Below are 21,103 nucleotides of genomic sequence, written 5' to 3' on the forward strand. Positions count from 1 at the left end.
AGGTCATTGCAGGTTCACTTTGCCGTTGATTTCTTTTAATACGAGATATTTTCATTACGCTGCCGTGACAACCGCGGCCAGTACGAGTAATCTTGTTTCTACAGAAATTCTCGCTTCGATGTGCATTCGCGCATTTTTTTGGAAAAAACCAAGCTAATCGCTTGAATGTAATTGAGCGAAACGCAATGCTAAAGAAGCCTGAACACATAAATTTGAATGTAAACCTATCTTCCATACACTAGTTACGAAGAAATATGTGCGTTTTACGCTGGGAAACATCGGCCAGCATTTCGTTTTCGTGCCCCAAACTTTGCTCGCTCGCTGTCTAGGTTGTCCTGGCAAGCCGACTTGTAATAGACGATCCGCCCACTCGCCTCTTCAGCGCCGCCACGTCCCAGTCATTGTAATTGGTGATGTCGTCGTACGCAAGGTCAACTCCAGACCTGCAAGTAGAAAATCAATCAGTATTTTTACCTCACAGATTTTGGAAGAAAATGGGGGAATTTCTGCAAGCGCAGATATACGCTAATAAAAATATTACATATATGCACTTGAGGTTTTAATAATAATCATCACCAGCAAGTATCTTTTTCTACAAATAAAAGCTTGAATATTCTTTCTGAGGAGATAAAGGTCTTTCTGAGGAGATAAAGGAAACCTATAGTTTTGAGGCTTATGCCAGAAAAATGAAACCAATTATGGAAAACAAATTTTGAAGAGTTGTTGATCTAATTGAAATTTATGTATCCATTTGAATTTTAACGTGAGATATGAAGTGAATGTAGTACGACATGGCGGGAGCTAAGTCACGTTACCTGTGACACGATGTCGCCACGACGCCGTGGGGGCAGAGGCACGCGTTAGGGCCGACGCAGCGGCCGCCGCGGCAGCCGCTACTGCAGGTTGCTGTGGGTGGCAGTGAGAGGAATGGACAGACAAGATCATGACAGTGCTATTGCCGCTAAAATCTGATCTAAATCTAAAATGATCTGCCGCTGATCTAAATCTAAAATGATCTAAATGATCTGCCGCTGATCTAAATCTANAGAGAGCATTTACGTGGCGAAGATCAAGAGCTTTTTGGTGCAGAGCGGCAATCGTTATCAGTTGAAAAAAGATCCCACATTTTAAAATCAATACATGGCTTTGCACTGTAAAATCTGAAAATTATTGTTATATTGATAAATATCACTTGATATTTGTATTTGGAAGCGGAGGCATTCCTCCTGAAAATTAAAAGTTTCCCGAGACAAACTGTTTTAATTTTCGTTCAATGTGCCATCTCGGGATAATTCAGAATCATTTGGGGATGCCCTTATTCTGACGGCCTAATCCTAATGAGCCAAAACTATCAAGATTGACTGGAATCCATCTGGAGAAAAGACAAATAACTTCCGTTAAACTAGTCCCAATTTAAAAGAAAATGTAAAAAACGAATGAATAAAAATTAGATCAGTTCTCACTGCAGTGAGTGACAGAGAGCGCAATTTCTCGTCTGTCCGTGACGTGAAATCACGGACGGACATGACGAGCACAATAGCACCTTTTTAGCGCATTTTCTCATTTATGGAAAAAATGCATTATTGTGCTCGCCATGTCCGTCTGTCTGTCCGTCCGTCCGTCCATCCGTGACCACGTTTTCGTCGACGAGAAAATGCGCTCTCTGTCACTCACTGCAGTGAGTACAGAGTTATATTTTTTGTATATATGAGAAAATGCGCAAAAAAATGACTCAACTTCAATGTTCAAGCTGCCTTGGAGTTGGTATTTCCCGCAGAAGCTTACATTTATCACTCACCGAGCTGACAGTGGCTGCCATAATAGCCTGGTGTGCAGGAGCAGTGGCTGTTACTGACGCATACTCCGCCGTGCAGGCAGTTCCTGCTGCAGGATACGGTGCAGGAGGCTTCAGACGACCAGGTACCGTCTGACTGACATGTCAGCACTGACGGCTCGTTTGCTGACGATCCTGCAGAATTAATATTGTCTAATGAGTATTTTTACAATCATTCGTTATCTGCTTGCTTGTGCGGAATTTTTTGCAGTTAATGTTCCGAGATCATTGTACACGGTGTATTCTGTTAAATCATAAGCATTCTGATGTCACCAACACGGTCGTTCATTTTTAATTTAGCGGACAATAATAATATTAGAAAAACTGTTAGAACAATCGAAAGAATTGCCAATGGCAATTAGTGCTAAATTCGGACATCAATCATTACAGAATCATCACACAATCGCCACAACACCATTATATCGACTATCACCACACTTTCATCGGGCAATTATCGAACACTCATCATAAAATAATAATAATACAGCTATCACACAATCACCTCTTTACAAACATTAATAGGTCATGATAAAATTTTACATGAATTTAGTTTCATCTAATCAAAATCTCATATCACAGGCATCTAAAAACTACCATGTACACCTGATATCCCAGCATCCGTAGAATGGCACACCTCGAATGATTTCGAAAACGTACGGTCCTCGCATGTTGAAGATGTACGATTTTCTCAATAAGTACATTGCGATGCTAACTAATAATTGCAAAAACAATTGTTAATATTTGTATTTGAGAGCCTCACTCACCAGACTACTCACCCTCTGGACAGCGCACGACGACCTTATCGTTGTAGTAGAACGAGCGACCCTCGATCACTGCGCCTTTGGTGTTCACCACGGGCCGGCCACACGACAGCTCTACGAAAAAAATATACATACGGTATTTCTCATCGGGAAATATTGATGACTTCTTTCTTCTGAATAATTTTTTTACATTTGTAAAAACTACAATATGGTTTTAAAAGAGCGCCTTATGTTGGCGTTTTGAGTTATAAAAAGGTTCCAAACTCACCGAAAAAATATACATGCGGCATTTCTGATTGGGAAAGATTGATGACTTCTTTCTTCTAAATAATTTTTTTAATCTGTAAAAACTACAATATGGTTTCAAAAGACCTCCTTATGTTAGCGTTTCGAGTTATAAAAAGGTTCCAAACTCTCCGAAAAAAAATTACATGCGGCATTTCTGATTGAGAAAGATTGACGACTTCTTTAATCCAAAACAATTCTTTGACATCTGTAAAAACTACAATAAGGTTTAATGAGAGCTCCCTATGTTGGCGTTTAGAGTTATAAAAAGAAGTTTCAACAGCACATTCACAGGAATAAAGCACAACTGAACTGGAAGGAGCTAAATAATGCTCATTAAAAAGAAAATGAAGTTTCTCCATCTTTTTCGAATGATAATTGGCACAACTGAACTGGAAGGAGCTAAATAATGCTCATTAAAAAGAAAAAGAAGTTTCTCCCTCTTTTTCGAATGATAAGTGCCTCATTGATGCCTGAATTTGAACTCACTTGAACACTGCCCTCTGAAGGGGGACCAAGAGCCGTCCTCAGTACATCTGATGCTAAGGTCCCCTCTAGGGACGTGGCCCTCAGAGCAGCTGTAGCTCCGCGTCGTGTTGTAGGGCAGACGTTCCTCGCTGGACAGCGCTAGGGGCATCGTGTTGGGCGGCGCCGGAGGAGGGGACCAAGAGCCGTCCTCAGTACATCTGATGCTAAGGTCCCCTCTAGGGACGTGGCCCTCAGAGCAGCTGTAGCTCCGCGTCGTGTTGTAGGGCAGACGTTCGGAGCTGGCCAGCGCTAGAGGCATCGTGTTGGGCGGCGCCGGAGGAGAGCCGCATTGCACCGCTAAGTTAAAATATAACTTTAAGCAACAAATAATTTTTAAATGAAAAAAAATTATTCTATGCTAATTAGCGCATTTTCTTATTTATAGAAAAAGGCGCTATAGGGCTCGTCATGTCCTTCCGTCTGTCCGTCTGTCCATCCGTGACCACGTTCTCGTCGACGATGAAATGCACTCTGTCATTCAATGCAGTGAGTACTGAGTTATATTTTTTCAAGGTAAATCTGTTTAGCATAAACTATTCAAACTATTTTTCCTGTTATTCAACCTATTGTTGCGTTACTGATACAAATATTATGTCTTTTGTAAGTCAATACCCATTATTCAATATTAGCTTCCCAGCGATATTTTTGCGGTTTTTCATGCATGCAGCAAAAACACATATCCTTTCATAACGAATGTACTGAGCGTCAAATACGTTGTTCCGTGGTTCCCATGGTAGCTTAAATGCAAGAGCCATTGAATGAGTGTACGTGGAAGGACCAAGCACGTACACGGCCAGTGGACGGTTAAAGTACATACCCGTGCACGTGGGCGGCACATCGGACCAGTTTCCGGTATGCAGGCACGTGGACACGTGAGCCCCGCTCAACACGTGCCCAGGCTCGCAGCCGAACTTGATGTGGTCGCCGAAGAGCGTCGAGACGCCCATCACGAAGCCGTGCTTTGGGGCGGCCAGCTCACCGCAGTTCTCCTCTGGGGAACGAATGGTATCGTTTTATCCCAGATGCTTATTAGCCTTCAACATATTGTTTGGATGCTTGAGCAAGTTTCATCATCATGATTCATTTATAATTTTATATTTAAATATCTATGAAACCATCTTAGATATTGTTCCCATATGTCAAAGAGTATTGATTGATATCTCAGTCTTAAAATCTCACTGTAGCAGCTCGGTCGAAGTCCAGACCAGGCGCCGAACTCGTCGCACTCGCGCGTGGTGTTGCCGCGCAGCACGTAGCCACGTATGCATGCATACGTGGCCACGGATTTGAACACAGTGCCAGACACGGATACACTGCCGCTCTCTGGAGACTGCACCACACACATGATCAATATTAGCGCGAGTAAATAATGTTTACTGATGATAATAAATAAATATCTTTGGGACATGAATTAAGATTATTGTATGTGTTGTGTCAGCGTTGAAGATCTCGCCGTCTCGGGCTGTCATAGAAGGATTTTCAGAGCTAGTCGCCGCTCTCGAACCTGCAACTTACTGCTTCAATTGCTATCTTTGCCAGTCTGCAACCTCGAGCGTAAAATATTCTAATTTCCACACTCAGAATTATTTCATGTTCATTTAAAAAACTGCACTGATACAATTTTGAACCGGTGTTTGTGCGAAAAATTTTAAAATTCAACACAGATGCAACAAATTTGAAAAGGTGCTGCAAATAAAAATTTATATCGCGCTGCAAAACAAAGTCCAAAGCGTTAAGTGGAGCATTGCGTACCTCGGGCATGCCACAATGTACAGGCTCGCAGTAGGGTACATTGCCATGCCATTTTCCGTCAGGACCGCACATGATAGAGGCGGTGCCCCGCAAGGTATGGCCGGACGTGCAGCTGTACTGCGCCACGCTGCCCAGGTTGAAATGCTCGGCCGTGATCTTGCCGTTCGCGGGGATGGGAGGCTCAAAGCAGTTAACAGGATCGCACGTAAACCTAGACAAGCAAAACTTTTATAACATGTGCAGAATATGGTTAAATGTTCACATGTTAATGGTTATGGTTAAATGTTCATATGGTAACATATGACATTCATATGACATATTGTAACATATGATGTAACATTCATATGGTAACATATTTAAAACGAAATTGGTACATAACCTGTTCATTAAATTTCAGTACTGTAGCAGAGATTGTCTTGAATGCTCTTTTAGGAATTTTAGCAGAATCTATCAGAATTGGCTATGGAGCCAACGACACTAGTATTGACGTTCCAGCAGTTAATGACACAACAACTGCCTGTGATGCTCAGCTTTCGTCAGACACAGCTAAGACATTGCTGTCAGTAAGGCGAATAAGAAACTACCTACCAGCAGACATTAGTGGACCAACGTTACTGTCACAATAAACTCTGCATCAAGGGATGCATGCAATCTTAGAATAGAATAGAATAGAATAGAATAGAATAGAATAGAAGTGTTGGCGTTGAAATAATAGGCCCATGGCCTGTTGCCGATTCTTGAATTTTTCGTGACTTGATTCACAAGGGATCCGGCCTTTGGAACCCGATCTTTCCATAGCTGACGATTGATTGAGATAGCTACTGGACTTATTGCCTGGTCCGTAATTTGCTAGGCATTTTAAGACTGAACTTATGCTCCTGGGAGGAATCTTCCCTCACCTTGGGAGGGACCAGACGCCATAGCTGCAGGTGAGTGTAGTGTTCGTGCCGTTAAGTTTGTAACCGTCGAGGCAGCGGTAGGTGGACGTCTGAGGACGTGCCAGCTCGTGGAAGACGTGCGACGTGTTGCGTATGACGGGCGCCGCTGTGCACAGCTGCTCTTCACATTTGCTTTCCCCAACACCCAACCACTTGCCGGTGTGGGAACACAATAGCGACCCACGGCCTGTGCAGAGAGTTATCAAATAATGATAAAAACGATAACAAGTTAAGCTGAAAGTACATACAATTTATTACTAGATTAACGTACAGGAATAAATTAGAGAGAAAATGATGAGGAACTGTTAAATTTGGTTTTAAATTTAAGCCAAAATAGTATTACTGAGCAGCAAGACGCATTTCTGGTAATTACGGAATTAACCTCGTTTAGAAAAATCATTCATTTTGTTGCCAATGGTTTCGTTTCAATATGTCCTCGTGTTCAATATGTCAGTTTCGTGTTCAATATGTCTTCAAGTCCTAATAAAAACATTCAAATGAAATTTTCACTCGACCGTTCATGCGGTATCCATCATGGCAAGTGAAGGTGACGACGCTATCCAGGCTTAGGGGATATCTGGGGTCAGGGGATACTACGTTATATCCCGCGTGCTCCATCGGAGGGAACTCCCCACAGCGGACGGGCTCGCACTTGGGGAGCGATCCTTCCCACACACCCGCAGCCCCACACCGAATAACCGTCGTGTTGCCGGTCCAGTTCTTGGAAAGTAAATGAATTTATTGATGTGAACTATCTTTTAAAACAAATAATTTCAAATAATGCTACTCAGTTAATATAAAAGCAGAAAATATAAGGAGGATTTATTTCACTAAATTTTATTTATGAAAAAATTGGAGCAATAACAATATTTCGATAGTCCTCAATAACGATCAACAATAAAAAATGAATAAAACCCGATGGAAAGATATTTAAAAAATAATTTCGAACAGATGGATACTTGGAAAATAATCATTGGTCCATGCCAATATTTCAGCAATTCATCCTTGCGTGAAACTTTTTGTAAAATCCCTAGATCCGCGACACTAACTCGATCAAAAGTTAATAGAAAATCAAAGTTTATACAGATAACGAAATCATTTCATAGAAGTGATTATGCATAGCTGCAGTTCATTAAAGATTGTTCAATTCAGCCAAATCACCATGAGTAACTGCTTTTCTCAGCTTCGCACCTTGAGAACGTATCCTTTAGTACATGAGTAAACATATTCGGTGCCATAGAGGAAGTTGTCATGGTTGCTGTGTATGGCAGAATGCGATGGTAATTCAGGAGGTCCACAAGAAATGCGCCTGCACTGAATCTGCGTGTAGTTCCAAGTACCAGCTTCCGTACAAATGCTTTTCGTGTTCGTGGCATTCGTGTAAAAGCCTTCGTTGCATGCGAAATTTATGACGTCATCAACGAAGTATTCACTTTCCCCTGCGTAAAACGACAAATTTATGAAGTCATCAACGAAATAACGTTGCCCTGCGTAAAATGACAAAACAAGTCAGAAGACAAAATTCTGGCGTGTGATTAAAATTAACTTTATTGCAATTAAGCCTCATCAATTCACTGCGGTATTTATTGCCATTGTGGCCTAAAAACAGAAAATAATGTAGTTTGAGCTAAAATTTAGCTAGAATTTAAAAATCAATGAGACTCATAAAGACATAAAGATAATGGAGACGAAATGTCGTAAGAAAAAAGGGTGGACAACACTTCTCCAAATTGTCATGAATGACGAATGTATGAAAAAATATAACTCAGTACCCACTGCAGTGAGTGACAGAGAGCGCATTTTCTCGTCGACGAAAACTTGAGGTCACGGACAGACGGACGGACAGACAGACAGACAGACAGACAGACGGACAGACGGACATGGCGAGCACAATAGTGCATTTTTTCCATAAATGATAAAATGCGCTAAAAATACATCACCAATTGTTTAACCGTAGCTTGATATTTACCTATCAATTTGGGTCTTTTTGAATAATCATAATCAAATGCTCACCAAGACGCTCGGTTGAATATAACGGAGCGAACCCAGATCCCTCTACTTGGTCAAGTTCGAAAGACTGCACATCCACTTCGTGAAATATTTGTTGCGCAAGCTGCTGATCTTCCACTTCTCTTTGCTGCTGCAACTGTTGCATATGCTGCAAATTTTCCGTGAGAAGAGACTCGTCCATTCCCCATGTTCCACCCCGTTTATGACGAGATTTTAACGACGGTATCTGTACGATTTGGCCTTTGGTTACAGGAGAATTAGTTTTCGAAGGCAAAGGTATCGAGACCAAAGGGTTGCCAGGCGTGGCTGACCTGGTTGGAGGGGCTGTAGTTCGGCTAGATGTGGCTGAAATCTGAGCTGGCGAAACTGTCGTTCGAGCAGGTGGGACTGTCGTTCGAGCAGGTGATGCTGTCGTTCGAGCAGGTGTGACTGTCGTTCGAGCAGGTGTGACTGTCGTTCGAGCAGGTGTGACTGTGGTTCGAGCAGGTGTGACTGTTGTTCGAGCAGGTGTGACTGTCGTTCTAACTATCGGTGATGTCGTTCTGGCTGGTGGGACCGTCGTTTTCGTGTTAAATGTTGAGGGTGTCGTAGTAACTGGTCGAGCTGTTGTTCTAGCGTGTAGGGCTGAAGTTTCAGAGAGCGCTTCTGACGTAGCTGACTGTGTTTGAATATTAGTAACTGCGCCAGAAGTTTTGACCGGGGAGGCGGATTGTTGAAGAATGAGTCTCTCTTTGCGAAGCTCTGTTAGAAATAAATAAGGAACGTCACTTGTTTCATTTAAAAATGAGAAACCAATTGGGTTATATATATATATTTTTTGCTAAATTTGATTTTGTTCAACAATATTTGTTTACCTTGTGGTGAGGGAACGATGTAGCCGTTGGGAGGAGGGTTGGGAGGTTCACACTGGATGCGTTCACAGCGCGGGGCAGACGAGCTCCACACGCCCGCCTGCGTGCACGTGGTCTCTACAGCCCCTTGTAGGCGGTAGCCCCGAGCACAGCTATATTTCACCTGCAGGACAATTTTTAACTATACTTCTGTCTAAATTACTTTCTGACGTCTAAATTACTTTCTGACTGATTTACTTTCATGTAAATTACTGACTGATTTCAGTTTCATCCAGTTCGCGATATTACTGATGTATACGAGCACAGCTATATTTCACCTGCAGAATAATTTTCAACTATACTTCTGTCTAAATTACTTTCTGACTGATTTCAGTTTCATCCAGTTCGTGATATTACTGATGTATACTTCCGATTAAGTTAGAATTATTGTATATATGGTTATTATTATTATAATTATTTTTATTGGTGTTGGTATTAGGGGGAGGCATGAGTAATATTTATCTGTAATTACGTGATTGGCACTCGCTTGAGGACAGACCATCTTCGCTTGAAGATGTTTGACACTTATTGTTATTGAAATACATGCATCCTTTAAATGATATTTCCAAGATTGAACGCCATCAAAATGGTTCGTTAGAAGAACGGAAAACCTTCTATTGAAAGGTTGAACTCAGAAAAAACGCTAGACAGAGACATGGAAGAAAACAAATGCATAGATTACATAATGTCAATATAACTCTGAACTGTAACCATTGGGCCACCCTGCACGAGTTTGCTTGTAAGGCTGATCGAAAAAATCGTGACAAAACGGTCCTACCGGCGTTATATAGTGACCGGCCGCCCATGAAATATAGCCTTATCGTCGTTTTTTTTCAATGTTGTTCGGGTTTCTGGTGTTATACTAAAAAATATAACTCAGTACTCACGGCAGTGAGTGACAGAGAGCGCATTTTCTCGTCGACGAAATCGTGAAGTCACGGACAGACAGACGGATGGACGAACAGACGGACGGACAGACGGACATGGTGAGCATAATAGTGCATTTTTTCCATAAATGAGAAAATGCGCTAAAAAGGGCGTTATGGTGTTTTTTCCGCGTGTTATTTTCAAGCGTGTCTCAGAGCTCAGGGGCCTCATCGTGGTTTTGCAGAGAGTTTTGCTAATTCTGTAATTGCATGTGGACAATAATTTTAGCCACGCCGAGGAGTACTAATTTTTAAGGAAAGATAACATAACCGTTATCAAAGAGATAAAGTCAAAGATGTTAACTGGACTCACTTTGAATGGATTCAGGATTGGAATGGGCAGAACAAAAAATTTGAAACTAGAATGCAGCTTCCAGCTCAACATTAGGTATGATTTGAGTGAAAATTTCGAGTCTGCGATCAAGTTTTGAGAAGTTATATTAATTAATTAAATAGGTTCATCACACCCATCAGTGCAGGTGTTTTTTTCAAGGAACGATCGAGAAATCTGATTGCTTGTCCACTCTTGTTACTTTTTGTTCTTAATTATGTGACGAGGGCAACAACATTTTTACTTTAGTTTTTTTGGAACATGCGTTATTTGATGCTATTTAATACCGAAAGAACTTGAATACAATTAGCGTTAAAATATACCTCTGAATAGCGAAAAATTCTCCGAATAATTTTAATCGTCTCAAAATATTAGTGTACTGTGTGTTGATATTATAACGTTTACAATTATTTATAAGTATTGTTGCTGGAGTTTTAGGTGCAAATAATGCCTTTCTGTTCAAAATGTAAATTGCCCAAAAAGTTTGAATACCACTGATCCAAGTGGAACATGCCTTTTTAGATCGATTCCACACGTTGTCGTTCTAGATTTCATCATTTAATATCGATCTCTGCAATACCTTAATGAGTTTTGGTCCGTTGTAACGTGTAGTATCATCAATTCATTGTAAAAGACGCCAATCTCGTTCACCAGTAAATTTTAAGTTGAATTAAAAACCTTAATCGTATTAAAATCCGTTCGCTTCAGCATGCTTTTCGTATTAAATTTTACAATACTAGCTTCTGCAGAACTGGGCCGTTCGATCAAACAAAATATGGCCTGGCTACCAACTTTTTTGAGGTAATTAACTTTGTCAGTTAAACAATCAAACCCAATCAAGTGTAAAATGAATAAAATGGGAAGTTAATAAATATCTTCATGATAGAAATCTATATTATTTAAAAGTCATACAATTTAGAAATGCATACTTGTGCCCCGTAGATTGTGCTGTTACCACTCAGGGACAAGTGGTTGCCGTGAGGGGGATGGCCGCAGTTGATCTGCACACACCGCGGAGGGAGGTGGTCCCAGTCGCCAGACTCCTGGCAGTTGAGTACCGAGGAGCCCTCCAGTCTGTATCCTTCCAAGCACGAGTAACGAGCGGTGTCTCCAACCTGCGTGTAGTGAGGCAAGTGCTTAATAAATAATTGGTAAAAAATTCTTTGTGAATGATTCATCTAATATTTATTTAGTTAGATGAATATGAATAGTTAAACGAGCGGTGTCTCCAACCTGCGTGCAGTGAGGCAAGTGCTTAATAAATAATTGGTAAAAAATTCCTTGTGAATGTTTCATCTAATACTTATTTAGTTAGATGAAGATTCTATGAATAATATAATTAATATGGGCAATCAAGCACTATAATACAATGCTGAAAGACTCTGTGTTGTAAGTTTTGCAAAGCTTTGTGTAAAAAAACACACGAAGCGTTTTTCTAATGTTTTTTGATAGCATGAGGGGGGCTATGTTCTTTAACATCTTTCCGATATTCGAATGTCCGTGCATTGACGACTTGGCTTTTCCATTGACTTCTCGTGCCTACGTAATTAAATGTTAATAAATTATTACCTCCATAGTAATTAATTAATTAATTACGAGTTCTTATAAACTTTTCGCGCGGTCTTACAATTGAAAAACAATGTCAAGTGCACTTAAAGTTTACACGATGACTTTTAACCCAACCAAGGCTCCTGACAACGCCAAAATATCCTCTCAAAATAATTATTTTACGAAGAAATCAAATTATTTGGTAATTTTCCTCATGTGCGCAGATAGAAAAACTTTGTTGAAACAATGACATTGTAATGTTGTAGAAAGCATACAATGATGACACAATGATCAGCGAATCGTGTTTCATTTCAACTGGTTATCAACAATCGTGCCTTTCTGTGAATTCAAAAATTACAAATAAAAAGAAGCTTTCTTATAACATTTAACTTAGTATTCAATTTATGAAGGAAATTCTGTTTGTATATTATAGTAATTTTTCAATTTATATTTTTTGGCATCAGGAATTCAGTCACGATGTGTTTTAAGCTCTATCTGTGAAAATGAAGTTGAGTGTTGATTAACAATTTTGGATCCGCAGACGGACGGACGGACATGGCGAGCACAATAGTGCATTTTTTCCATAAATGAGAAAATGCGCTAAAAATGTACTAAAGTTTTGTTACGTGTTCCTGAGCACAATTCCAGATCGACCTCCCCTGCAACGCTACCAGCGGCGAGAAGCAAGCAACAGCATCGTGCATCAGGTGGCCCAAATGAGGGCGGATGAACGATAATCAGAGGCGACGATCCATCGTGGCCTGGGACTGCTATGTCCCAAACAAATACTAAGGATACTAAGGATACGAACCTTCATGGTGGTGACGTCCTGGACGGAGTGGGGCACGTGCTCAGGCGCGCTGCAGAAAATCTCAACGCACTCGGGCTGTTCTCCAGTCCAGTGGCCGTCGCCTTGACATACTCTGCGATTTAATTCGAATAATATCTAGTCTCGTGTAATTCGATACAAGATAATACGAAAAACAAGATTAAATTCAAATAAAGATGTACAAGAATCATCAAGAACTAAACGGCCAAAGACTTTGAAATATCGCGGGACACAAATAAGTCGGTAACGTTAACATATTGGCAATATTTTCTTCATAAGGAAAAAATTCAGCTATTTTGAGCATGAAATTCCTGGAACATATATAAACGTTATGACAAAGGAAAAAACGAAGATGACTGAAATCTAAACCAACCTTGTATCAACGCCCGTTAACCTGAAGCCAGTATTACAGACGTACGACAAGACGGACTTGTACTTGAAGCTAGAACCAATAGTTCGACCGTTTTCCAAAGAAGCCGGTCTTTGACACTCGATGATTCTGCAGAACGGCTCCGTGTCGCTCCATTCTTTGTTTGCCAGACACCTACGACGATTTACACCCACAAGCTCGTAGCCTTCATCACACTTGTACTCCAACTCAGATCCAAACACGACATCATCGCCTAGAACTTCTCCATTGCGTATTGATATCGGGATGGGACATTCAATGGCGCGACAGGTAGGGGGCGGCAAATTCCAACCACTCTCAATGCAAGTGATGATGCCGCTGGTGTCCATGTAATGTCCTTCGTCACATTCATATTCGATCACGTCCCCGAATTTGTATAGAACATCTTCTCGCATCTGGCTCATCTGTAGAAGGTTGACCAACCTACCCGTTTTCGTGGTTTTAGTCTTACGAGTGCTTTGAGACTCGATTGTCTGAGTGGATTCGGTTTTAATTGGAATTTCATTTATTTTCCTAGCCATGTAGCGGCCGTTCTCAATATCTTCAGGTAGAGGACATGTAATCATTTCGCAAACAGGAAATTCTCCCGACCAAAGACCCGTCTCCAAACACTCTAGCTGAGCTGGGCCTTCCATAAGGAATCCCTCTGAGCAAGAATAGTTTATCATCTGTCCATACTCGAAAGAATTTCCTTGCCTTACGGCATTGAAATCTTCTTGTGGAGGAGGGCATTTTACGATATCACACGAAGGGGGTTCTTTGGACCATTTGCCATTCAATTCACACGACATGTTTGCAGAACCTGACATTAAATACCCTTTTTCACATTCATATGAGAGAGTTGTACCATAACTCACGGCTGAATTGTCGAGCACAAGCTTGGCATTTTCAATGAAGGTCGGATCTTCACAGGTCACCAAAGAACAAGCGGTGGCGTAGTTGCTCCAGCTACCATCCGACAAACACTTTGCGGTTGCCTCGCCTAAGAGAGTGTAACCTTCATTACAATGGAACGAAACAACTGCTCCGTACGTAGTTACGTTTCCTATGATCCGCCCATTCGGTAAAGTTCCGGGCGTTCCGCAATCTCTAATGCGACATGTTATTGGCGTTCCAACCCATTGGCCATATATATCGCAGAGGAGTGACGTTTCTGTAGCATTGGTGTAGTAGCCTTCGTTGCAAGAGTAAACAATCTTAGTGAACGACTCAAACTGACGTTCTGTCGAATTATAAGATCCGTGTTGTATCAATGGTGCCGGAGGGCAAATGATGGGAAGGCAATAAGGCATTACTTGATCCCAAACTGCATTTTCGTTGCACTTCAAGTTTCGTGGACCTTCGATTCTGAAGCCAGGGTCACACACAATATTCGCCGTGGACCCATAAAACAAACCACTCAACCGTACGCGCCCGTTCGATGGCCCTTTGGGCTTCGTGCAGTTTTTAATGTCACAGTACGGGCTTCTGTCTGTCCATGTTCCGTCAACTGAACACACGCGAACGTTGGTACCTCGCAAAACGTAACCGGGACTACATTCATACGTCACCTTGTCCGAAAATGAAAATGATTCTCCAATTATGCGGCCGTAGTCCACAGCGTCAGGAATTCCGCATGTGATTCGTTCACATTTTGGAGTTGGTGAACTCCAACGTTGATTTTCAAGGCATGTCGCTCGCCTGCGTCCTCTCATTTCGTAGCCAGGATCACATTCGTACTCAACAAGAGCCCCGCATGAATTATCATTACCAATTATGCGACCGTTAGGGAGCTGATCGGGTATTGCGTCACAATAGATCATATCGCACGTAGGTTCAACGAGATCCCAAGATCCGTCAACTTGGCAATACCTGAAGCGAGTTCCGTTTAGCATAAAACATTCCTTACACTCGTACTCGATTGGTGAGCCAACATATAGGCTGCCTTCGAAGGTTATGTAACCATTGTCAATAACAGGCGGCACCATACACGTCACAGCAATACATCTAGGCATTGAACCATTCCAGAACCCTTCTCCAGAGCAAAACCTTTCGAAGCTCCCTTCCAAAACAAATCCCATGTAACAATCATAAACAGCCATGGCACCATAAGTAGTTGATGTATACGTTACGGTTCCGTTCTCCAGTTCTTTTGGTTTTTTGCAGTCTGTCACTTTACACGTTGGGAACACGCCCAGCCACGTCTTATCTGGCTGACAAAGCATTTCAAAGTCCCCTTCTATTTGAAAACCGTCATCGCATGTGAACTCGACACGACTGTTAACACCGGAGCCATGATAAGTTGGAAAACCATTTTCTAAAGCAGGGAGTTCTGAGCAGTAGTTCTCATAACAATATGGGGCTGGAAAATTCCATTCTCCGTCTGAGTCGCATTTTCTGGCTTTAGCTCCGACAAGCTGGTATCCGGGACGACAGGAGTATTCGACAACAGTACCGTACACCATTGGACCGGATTTTATTAGTTCGGCAGGGCTTTGTCCAACATTCCAAACGCTTGTTTGACCAATTTCATCAAATCCACTGCTTTTTTGGGAAAACTCGTCAAACCCGCTACTAGTTTGACCAAATCCGTCGAAACCGCTGCCAGTTTGGCCGAACCCATCGAAACCGCTGCTAGTTTGGCCGAACCCATCGAAACCATTGCTAGTTTGACCGAATTCTCTGAAATCATCGCTAGTTTGACCAAATTGATCAAACTCGTTGCCTTTCTGTCCAAAATCATAGTCCATTACTGACTGCCCTCCAGCTGACTGACCTAAATGATCATAATCAGACGATAGCTGACCGTGATCGTAGTCACTGCTTCCACTCGTCTGGCCTATTGGAGGAAAATCGTGGACGTCGCGCCTCTTCCTGTACACTGTCAAATCTTCTTGCGGAAATTCCAGCGAGTGTTGAGCATGTCCAGCCAGAGCAGATCGCTCTAACACGGTGAAAACACCAAATCTGATATCTTCAACAGCTGGGCATTCAATTACAGAGCAGGTAGGAGAAGCATGATCCCACTCTCCTTCATCTTCACCAGTATCGACGCATTTAATCGAAACATGGCCGGAAATCATGAATCCAATATCACATGCATAGTTGACAATGGAACCGACTCTCCAAACATCCTTTTTTTCCACCAAATTTCCGTTTGCAGGAGGAACAGGATTGGGACAGGGTTTTGAAACGCATTTCGGGAATGGAGCATCCCATGTTCCGTTATCTGTGCACATCAGTATACTCTGGCCTTCAAGAACAAATCCAGTATCACAATTGTACGATGCTTCTCTCCCATTGCGAGACGCGCGGACCTCAAAATGAAGATCACAATTAAAATACAGCAACATTTAGGAGAAACAGGAGTTTTTTCCATTAAATTCGGTAGAATTTATTAGCAAGATGAATGAATTCATTTAAATTATTCCACACAAAGATATAAAAACACAGATAGAATTGAGTAAAAATGTACCAAGATCCGTTCTATAGTAATTAGAGGCTTACCCTGACAGCTCCGTTATCAACGATGGGGGGTTTAGGGCATTTTTGAGCAACACACTTGGGTAGCCTTGAAGGCCATCGGCCGTCAGCCTGACATTCAATGTCGGGTGAACCTCGAACCTGGAATCCTGGTTGGCATGTGAGAGTGAACACTCCTTCAGCGGAAGGTCCTTGCAATTCTCCGTTCTCGATCCTGGAGGTGAATTCTGTAATCAGTCTTTGAGACTAGACAGGCCATGGGCCTATTTCTTCAACGCAGACACTTCTATTCTATTCTAGCGTCGCTGGACAGCCTTCAGATTGTTCTCTGACAAATATCGGTTAATTCAGTGGTCATATCATCCAAAGGCGTGTACACTAACCGTACGTTGTCATTCATGTCGACTGACGATTGTGGTATAACGTATTACTGTGGTAGTTTTGATTACGGTGCATAAAATTTGACTGATTTCCATGTACAAATTGAATAAACATTATTTACTACATCTATGGAATGAAGTACCTAGGCAGATTGTTACAGGAAGATGCTTGGCAAGAAGGCTGTGAGCCACTCCATTCACCGTCGCCTCCGCAAGTTTGTACACCGGGTCCGTCCATCTGGTAACCTGCATCACACGCGTACACCACCTTCGACCTCGGTAAGGAGGCGTCAGGAGACAACGCCACGGACTGGTGCGCGGAAGCGGATACTGAAGGACAAGTTATCTCTGGAATCAGGAAAAAAAACATGATAAAGATTGATTTCAGAAGATTTAAAGTAGAAAGAGGATGTGTCAGCTATTGATACGCGAGCACATATATAAGGTATAAATTTTGAACCGTAATGGAAGGGATATCGAAACGGAACATCATAAATATTACTTAACAAATAATTTTACGACCTGATTAGGTCATGAATAACATAGCTTACGTGTGCACGATGGTTGTTCTCCGCTCCACGATCCGTTGGCGAGACAGGACCTCAAGAAGGAGCCCTCGATCCTGTACCCCATCTGGCACGAGGCTTTCACAGTGTCTCCGTACGAGTACCTAGTACCCTCTAGCGAACCATGCCGAAGGTAGCCAGGATACCCACATGACAAACCTGCGGAAAAACTCATTGATTTTCAAAAATTGTATTTTAACATAATTAGCCAGCCAAATCACCATCGAAATTGTCGTTAAAATCTTAAAGAAAATTTAAGGTAATGACGAAGAAATCATTGGCTATTATTAAAGACGTTACAGAACGAACCAACAATACATATACCAACCTGTATCGAAAGTCAATAAGGAAACAAATTGGTACTCAGCAAGAACATAAGTAAGACAAGTGCTTTGATATATAATCAGCGCCAGAAAAATGAATCGATCAGTCTCGTATCATTCGGCTTAAGATGCAACTTCGAACAATACTTTCGACGTAAGTTGAGTTATACCACCTGTCCCAACTATACACGACATTCCAATTTTGACATAACTCAAAGCATGTCTAATTTACTACACATCGAATAAATATAATACAGTAAGCCAAACCAAAATCAGTAAAGTAGTTGCATCGGATTCAATGACTTTCGTATCCTAGATTATTTTTGGACAGAAACAGAAACAGAAAAAAATGGCCTGACAGAAACCTTGCCGATGAAGGACGGTATTTCTGATTTGAAAGTAGATCAGCGAAAGATATCCCCTGATGAGGGCAAAACCAACGTACTTAATCATTTTTTCAGTAGCGTATTTACTGAAGAGGACTTGAACAGTATTCCAGCCATTGAGGAGCGCCCAGTCGGCTCTAAATCTGTCTCTTATACACATCTAGNAGGCCGGATCCCTTGTGAATCAAGTCACGAAAAGTTCAAGAATCGGCAACAGGCCATGGGCCTATGTCTTCAACGCCGACACTTCTATTCTATTCTAATAACACTAACAGTTATTATCTATACTTGAAAATTTTAATCGATAGATTTGTATGTTCTTTGTTCCGTTTTTTTCGGTACTTACGTTTTAATCTTTCACGTGTACCCATGACATTTCTCTTTTGATATTGCGCTATAAATTTTCCAATTGATGATAAGCTGGTCTACAAAACGTTTTCGATAAAGAAACAATGAATTCCCCTGGCATTTTCTTCGTTTTTAAATTCTTCATTAGATTGCGATTTAAGCAAACTGCCTTCCTGAAATTGCGATTTAAGCAGCCTACCTTCCTGAAATTGCGATTTAAGCAGCCTACCTTCCTGAAATTGCGATTTAAGCAGACTACCTTCCTGAAATTGCGACTTAAGCAGCCTACCTTCCTGAAATTGCGATTTTAGCAGACTGCCTTCCTGAAATTGCGATTTAAGCAGACTACCTTCCTGCAATTGCGATTTAAGCAGACTGCCTTCGTGAAATTGCGATTTTAAGCAGACTGCCTTCCTGAAATTGCGATTTAAGCAGACTACCTTCCTGAAATTGCGATTTAAGTAACTTCCCTTCCTGAAACGCAACCCAGGCAGAAAGTAGAGCTTTGTAACTGTGAATAAATTCATAGTTAAATATTGTAATGAGAGTGCGGTCGTTTGAAAGACGTGAATGAATTGGGTCAACTGATTACGACTGAAAAATATTACAATGGTAAATTTTGATGAAATTGACATTGGGAAGTGACAATACTCATATTATATTATGAACATCAAAATAAAAGTCCCAAAAAGTGAGAAATTTTTTCATGCACTCTTATTAACATTTTATTGTAGAATTTTGAGACAATTTACAAGAGAGTGAGAAGTGAGCATTGCATTTTAGAATTTAACATTTGATTTTAATGCATTCCGCTATGGAAAAAATTAAAACAAGACACGTTCAAAACACCAAATTTTTCCGAAAAAAATGCAGTAAGAGCTGGTATACATACAGGCTTTCGAAAAAAGTAATTTACGAATTAATAAATTATAATTTGGAACACATGTGCGAGTGGAAATTTAACGTGAAGAGTTTAGATGGAACATAAACATTTTGTCTGTCAGAATTTTACTAACTGTGACAGCTCCCCGTATTCCAGCCTGGAAGTCTGGCCAGCCTCTGATGTCGCCCACGTATCGCTGGCATCGCCAGTAAAGGCTCAACGCTTCAGCCTCCTCCAGGAAGTGGCTCCAGAGGTTGAATTGCGTCATGTCCCCAACGAACGCCTCCTGGGGGTTGAACCCACCACCCCTGACGGCGACGACGACGAAAAAATGCGTCATTGATAACAAATTAATAGACGACGACGAAAAAATTCGTCATTAATACCAAATAAATAAAGCTTGGTAAACTAATCGGAAAATTTTGATTCGCTGAATGATGTTCCAGCCTCATTCTGAATTCGAGATATAAATAATATATTTTTAGCGCATTTTCTCATTTATGGAAAAAAAATTCACTATTGTGCTCGCCATGTCCGTCTGTCCGTCCGTCTATCTGTCTGTCCGTCTGTGACTTCACGTTTTCGTCGACAAATGCCCTCTCTGTCACTCCCTGTAGTGAGTACTGAGTTATATTTTTACATATTTTGAGCACTAAATTGAAGGCTGCTTATAGTTTAAACGAGAATCGTTCAATATCAAAGGATGTTCATCAATGTGTACTCATTGGACTCAATTTACCTGATATCTTGTTCTTGTCCCAGCACCATAACGCCGTCAGCTGAGTAATGAAAAATTCAGTAAGAGAATATCAACGTGAAGTGAATTCTCTGAATAATAGAATAAATTAAAGTGCATCATTGTGATTAAAACTGAAGAAGGAGAGTTTTTAGCAATTGAATAATAATTGTCATATATTTCATCAGCTGATTATTCCTCATCAATTAACTAGCATAAAAAATATAAAAAAATCAATAACGACATAACAGTAATTAATATTTGGAAGCAATAGGACAAATAAGCAAAAGTATTGAACTGAAGAGGGGGGGTGGTTTGTCGAAGACTTCATAATACTGAATTTTGGCATGAATTTCCGAAGAAAAATAACAAAAAAAGGAAAAATCACATAAATAAAAGTGGACCTATACAAAACGAGCTCTCGGTTAATAAAAATAAAACATATAGGCACAATGCATAATCTAAAATAACTTTTGGTCATAACTTCTGATATTCAAAAAGCCACTAAGCCAAAATGCTATGATTTTTTATTATACGAGGATCATTACATTATTAATAAATAAATATATAAATAGTATGGGCACAGAACTCACCAGCAATGGTTGTGTGCGGGGCGACGTTTAGTCCTTGTTCACGTAACTGTCCGTCCATGTAGAGCCGCCACTCACCATCACGCACGCCCGACCAGCTCACGCACACGTGATGCCACTCACCGTCGTTGCCACTCACGTCTGTGATACGCTTCTCGCCGTTGACGCACACCACGAACCTGCGTAACATCGTCGTTGTGGTTGAACGTATGTAACTAAGCTATTCATGGTTAATTAATAAAAAAAAACATAACTGGGTATCATTATCTCAACAAATCGAACATCTATTGCAGGAAACAGAACAAAATCCTCAATTAATTTCCGTGAGATGTGTGAAGCGAATAATATTTTTATGTGAAACAAAGCACCACCATCCACTTTCCGGTCA

The 21,103-nt window shown here is 41.1% G+C and overlaps 1 protein-coding gene across 1 annotated transcript in view; it reads right to left on the minus strand.

Moving 5' to 3' along the window:
* Positions 1 to 325: 325 nt before the first annotated feature.
* The window catches only part of LOC108683370 (sushi, von Willebrand factor type A, EGF and pentraxin domain-containing protein 1), a gene marked incomplete at its 5' end in the record, with an annotated part of 30,095 nt that continues 9,317 nt past the window's right edge, over positions 326 to 21,103 (minus strand). The window contains 25 exon segments of the mRNA XM_047884780.1: positions 326 to 443; positions 816 to 906; positions 1,799 to 1,969; positions 2,611 to 2,709; positions 3,370 to 3,705; positions 4,226 to 4,399; positions 4,588 to 4,738; positions 5,161 to 5,371; positions 6,060 to 6,285; positions 6,614 to 6,818; positions 7,290 to 7,537; positions 8,112 to 8,651; positions 8,654 to 8,723; positions 8,725 to 8,849; positions 8,963 to 9,122; positions 11,185 to 11,370; positions 12,615 to 12,726; positions 13,006 to 16,337; positions 16,528 to 16,717; positions 17,027 to 17,231; positions 17,435 to 17,608; positions 18,993 to 19,017; positions 19,523 to 19,697; positions 20,129 to 20,168; positions 20,719 to 20,894. Coding sequence (XP_047740736.1) covers positions 326 to 443; positions 816 to 906; positions 1,799 to 1,969; positions 2,611 to 2,709; positions 3,370 to 3,705; positions 4,226 to 4,399; positions 4,588 to 4,738; positions 5,161 to 5,371; positions 6,060 to 6,285; positions 6,614 to 6,818; positions 7,290 to 7,537; positions 8,112 to 8,651; positions 8,654 to 8,723; positions 8,725 to 8,849; positions 8,963 to 9,122; positions 11,185 to 11,370; positions 12,615 to 12,726; positions 13,006 to 16,337; positions 16,528 to 16,717; positions 17,027 to 17,231; positions 17,435 to 17,608; positions 18,993 to 19,017; positions 19,523 to 19,697; positions 20,129 to 20,168; positions 20,719 to 20,894 — 7,540 coding nt within the window.

This window comes from Hyalella azteca, unplaced genomic scaffold, assembly GCF_000764305.2.
Source record: "Hyalella azteca isolate HAZT.00-mixed unplaced genomic scaffold, Hazt_2.0.2 contig16181, whole genome shotgun sequence".
In the NCBI taxonomy this organism is placed as follows: Eukaryota; Metazoa; Arthropoda; class Malacostraca; order Amphipoda; family Hyalellidae; genus Hyalella; species Hyalella azteca.